The following is a 4,360-nucleotide window of genomic DNA, read 5'->3' on the forward strand; positions in this document are numbered from 1 at the left end:
AAAATTCAAAAGCCCTATAATAGCCCTTGACCTTGTGAGGCGTGATGATGGCGCCATTAGTTGAACATCAGCAAGCTGTGGCTATGGCTTCCTGTAGTACCACCTCTAATTAATTTTCTAATATCTCTCTACTGGATTGGAATTTTATTAAGCCCTCTTAGCTAAAGTAAGTCATCTATATGGCCAACAAATTCCCTATGATAACTTGTGGAATGATGCTCATAGTACGGAGAGAGAACAGGTCCAATTTAGAGCAGCAAAATTTACACTTGATCTGTGTTTTTCAATAATGCCGGTGGGATGTATGTTGCACAATGTTAAGAAATTTTGGGCTGAAAAGATGTGACTTGACCTAAGGAACAACTCTGGAGAAGAAAGCTTGAAGAGATGTGGCTTGGTTGAAGAGATATGGCTACTCCAAGAGAGATAGGTAGGTGTTGTCTGTAGGTGCGATCATTGATTCGCGAACTACAACAAATCGTGCGCTTCGAAGGAGGTGTCGATCGTGCAGGTCCCCGTGATTGCAAACTGGTTCATGTTTCCAAAGCCACCATGACTGTTGCCTATGGTGCATGGAGCTCACCAAGCGATCGCACCGCCTGCAGTGATTTCTTGGAGCCGGCTTTCGTCATGGCATAAACAGCAGCCGCATCAACTGGAACTGCGAGCCGGAGTCATTGGCTAGTCGATCAGCGCTTGCCATCCACCATGCATGAATGTGAAGTTCTGTTTTTTTTGTCGTTTTTGAACACGATGCAGCAACATCGAATGGATGATCAGAAGTTCTGTAGGGAAGAGGTTCGATGACCCTTACAGGTATCCGTGCATGCTCGGGTATAACAAGTGCAGGTATAGGCTCACGTATCACAAATACGTGAGCCCAAACAGCAGGTGCATCAACTGGAGCTGCAAGTTGGAGCCATCAATTAGGTGATCAGTGCTTGCCATCTAGAATGCATGTATGCAAAGTCCTCCTTTGTCGTTATTTTTAAACGTGATGCAGCAACATCGGATGGATGATCAGCGGCTGGAGCTTGGCCTGTAGGGATGAAATTCGATTCCTGTGCAATGAAGGGCTGTTGGACAAGGCAATTCATGTTCTTGTTGCCCGTACAGGTTTCGGTGCAGGCTCAATAATAACGAACGCAGGTATAGTATCACAAATTGCAAATACAATTACAGATAATCTGCCATCCCATCACAACAGCTACTCTGGCCTTGTCCAACACATTGATGCTTGGCTCTCCATCCTCAAAGCATGCAGCAAAGCTAGGGCTCTCCCTCAGGCCATCCAAGTTCACACCCTTCTCTACAGGGGTGGTGTTCTCGAGCATTCTCCTGTCATCCGCGAGCATCTTTCTGCAGCTTTGGCCAAGTGTGGTGCCCTTAATGAGGCTCACCATATTCTGCTTTCCTGGCCATGCAAATCAGTAGTTCCTTGGACGGCCCTGATTTCAGCATACACTGCTTGTGGTCATGGTGTTGATGCATTAGGAGTTTATCGTTGTATGCAAGCGGATGGCATTGAGCCAAATGAGTATACCTTTGCTAGCCTTTTTAAAGCTTATACTCTTATCCCTGACCTCCATACGGCTCATATGCTGCTCCTGGATGCACAAAGGAAAGGCTTTGCTTCTGACATCGTCGTTGGTAGCGCCATCATCAGTATGTACAGCAAATATGGATGCATTGTAGAGGCAGAAAACATATTTATAGAATTGCCTGAGCACACAACTATATCATGGACTGGAATGCTCTCAGCTTATGTAGAGCAAGGCTGTGGAGAGAGGGCTTTATGGTTGTACAGACAAATGATAGAGGAAGGTGTCCATTCTGACCAGGTAACATATGTGATCACCTTTCAAGCTTGTGGTATTCTTGCAGGAAACAAGGAACAATTGGTTAGGGGAAGGGAACTAACTCAAACCAGACTAGCGGAAGTTGTAAGGGCATTGCATGCTGCTGCTCAAAAGAGGGGCTTTAGTTCAGATGTCTCTCTTTGCAGCACCCTTACATGTACTTATGGAAAGTGTGGATGCATTTTGGAAGCAGAGGATGTGTTTAATAGGTTGGTAGGGAAAAATGTTGTGGCTTGGACTGCAATGCTTTCAGTATATGCAGATCAGGGTGAGGGAGGGAAGGCATTGCAGCTATATAGTAAAATGCAAGAGGAAGGTTTCAGTCCAGATCAGCAGACTTTTGCGATTGTTCTTCAAGCTTGTGCCACCTTTCTAGCCAGGGAGGGTGCTGTAGTTGAGGAAGCTGCCCTGTTCCAAATAGCACGGGCACTACATGATGATGCTGAAACAAAGGGATTTGCTTCACATGAATTTGTTTCTAATACTCTCATAAGTATGTATGGGAAGTTTGGAAATATTATGGATGCGGAGATCGTGTTTTGTGAACATGCTGAGCACAATGTTGTATCTTGGACTGCAATGCTTTCAATATATGTGGAGCAGGGCCAAGGAGAAAAAGCTTTACAGCTGTACAGACAAATGCAAGAGGAAGGTGTTGGTCCAAACCAGCACACATTGGTAATGGCTCTTCAAGCATGTGACACTCTCGTAATGGAAGGGGCAACCATAGCAAAGGATGAGCAGAGAACACAAATGGTCTCTTTTGAAATAGTACAGGCATTACATGCGGATGCTCGGAAGAAGGGGTTTGTTTCAGACATTTTCGTTTGCAGTACCCTTATTAGCATGTATGGTAAGTATGGAAGTATTGTGGAAGCAGAGAATGCATTTCATGGAATGACAGCTCACCCCGATGTTGTGACTTGGACTGCCCTGATATCAGCTTATGTTGAACAGGTACATGGAGAAAAGGCATTACTATTATACTGGAAAATGCAAGAAGAAGGTGTCAGTCCTGATCCAGAAACAATTGTTATCATCCTCAAAGCATGTGCATCCCTTGCAGCTGAAGTTCCAGATTTTATTGTGCATGTAGATTTGACTCCAAAACATCTAGTGCAAATTGGTCGGGCCATTCATGCTGATGCGAATCAGAATGGCTTTATTTCATGCATCGATGTTGTTGATGCTGTGGTATCCATGTATGGTGAGTGTGGAAGCATTGTGGAGGCAGAGACTATTTTTATGCAATTATCTGAGCACAAGGTTAGCTCGTGGAATGCTATTCTCTTTGCACATATACAGAATGGCCAAGGCAGAGAGGCTTTACAATTGTATAGACAAATGCAAGATGAGGGTGCAACTTTCAATGAGGACACATTTTTACGCGTGCTTTCAGCCTGCAGCATGACAAGCAATATTGAAACTTGTAAGCAGCTGCATTTTGCAATAATTGCATTGGGATATGATGCCAATCCTATGTTGGCAAGAAGTTTGATTCAAACGTATTGTGCTTGTGCACACATGTTGGATGGTCGGGCTGTTTTTGATAGATTGCCTCAGCATGATGTTGCATCATGGACTGCATGCATATCTGGGTATGCAGAAGGAGGAAAAACTTTAGCTAGTTTGCTGATGTTTGAAGAAATGTGCCTGGCAGGTATTGCTCCAGATGGATTGGCATTTCTCTCAGTTTTTTCTGCTTGTAGTCGTGCTGGCCTTGTTGACAAGGGAATTCAGCTATTTGAGTCCATGACTGGGGTGTATGGCATTATTCCTACTGTGAAGCACTATGTTGCTATGGTGGACCTCCTTGGCCGTGCAGGGGAATTCAATAAGTTGAACTGGATGATGTTGCAAATGCCAATGCAGGCTAACTGGTTTGCTTGGATATGTGTATTGTGTGCTTGTTCCACATATGGAAATGTAGAGCTGGCAAAGCATGCATTTGGTCATGCGATAAATCTACAGTCCAGGGAGGCTGCTGCTTATATTGACATGGCCAACATATTTGCTGATGCCAGAATGCAGAGCTATGTGTATGATGTGGAGAATCACAGTCCTCTAGGCACTGCTCAGTCCAAGGTTAAGAGTGGAGAAAGGTGCATGGGTCAATCACAGTGAGGGCTGGACTTGAAACAAGGAAGAGTACATTTGTATATTGTAGCCAAGCTGCTCAAAACAGATGCTGTACCTGTTACGAGGTGTGGTTTTTGTTCATGTGAAGCATGACCAGCAGACTGTTTAGGCAAATATTATCTTTTGGTGTGCTAAGAGAATCTTAACATAAATCAGTGTAGCCTAAGGTGAACCTACTGGGATTTTGGCTTGGCAAGTTGCAGCTGATCAGGATGGCAAACCATTGATGATATTTTGAGGGAGGGTGCTTCTGGCATTCCTAGATTTCAACATCAGGATTGTCTTCTGCATGCTTGGGATATTGAAAGAACAGCAAGACACCCAGCCACCAACCTGCTCATCTCCCTGGGCCTAATTTTACT

General features: G+C 44.4%; 1 protein-coding gene across 1 annotated transcript; it reads left to right on the top strand.

Moving 5' to 3' along the window:
* Positions 1-1,016: 1,016 nt before the first annotated feature.
* LOC148033298 (pentatricopeptide repeat-containing protein At5g27110-like) lies at positions 1,017-3,983 on the top strand. The gene has a single exon (XM_087680899.1). It carries the CDS (start codon positions 1,017-1,019, stop codon positions 3,981-3,983), a length of 2,967 nt encoding a protein of 988 aa, XP_087537025.1.
* The last annotated feature ends 377 nt before the right edge of the window (positions 3,984-4,360 follow it).

This window comes from Lygodium microphyllum, chromosome 7 (assembly GCF_053477565.2).
Source record: "Lygodium microphyllum isolate KBCC chromosome 7, Lygodium_microphyllum_v1.1.10, whole genome shotgun sequence".
Lineage (NCBI taxonomy): Eukaryota > Viridiplantae > Streptophyta > Polypodiopsida > Schizaeales > Lygodiaceae > Lygodium > Lygodium microphyllum.

Coding starts and splice junctions, on each gene's coding strand:
- LOC148033298 (XM_087680899.1), top strand. CDS start 1,017: ATGATCAGCGGCTGGAGCTTGGCCTGTAGGGATGAAATTCGATTCCTG.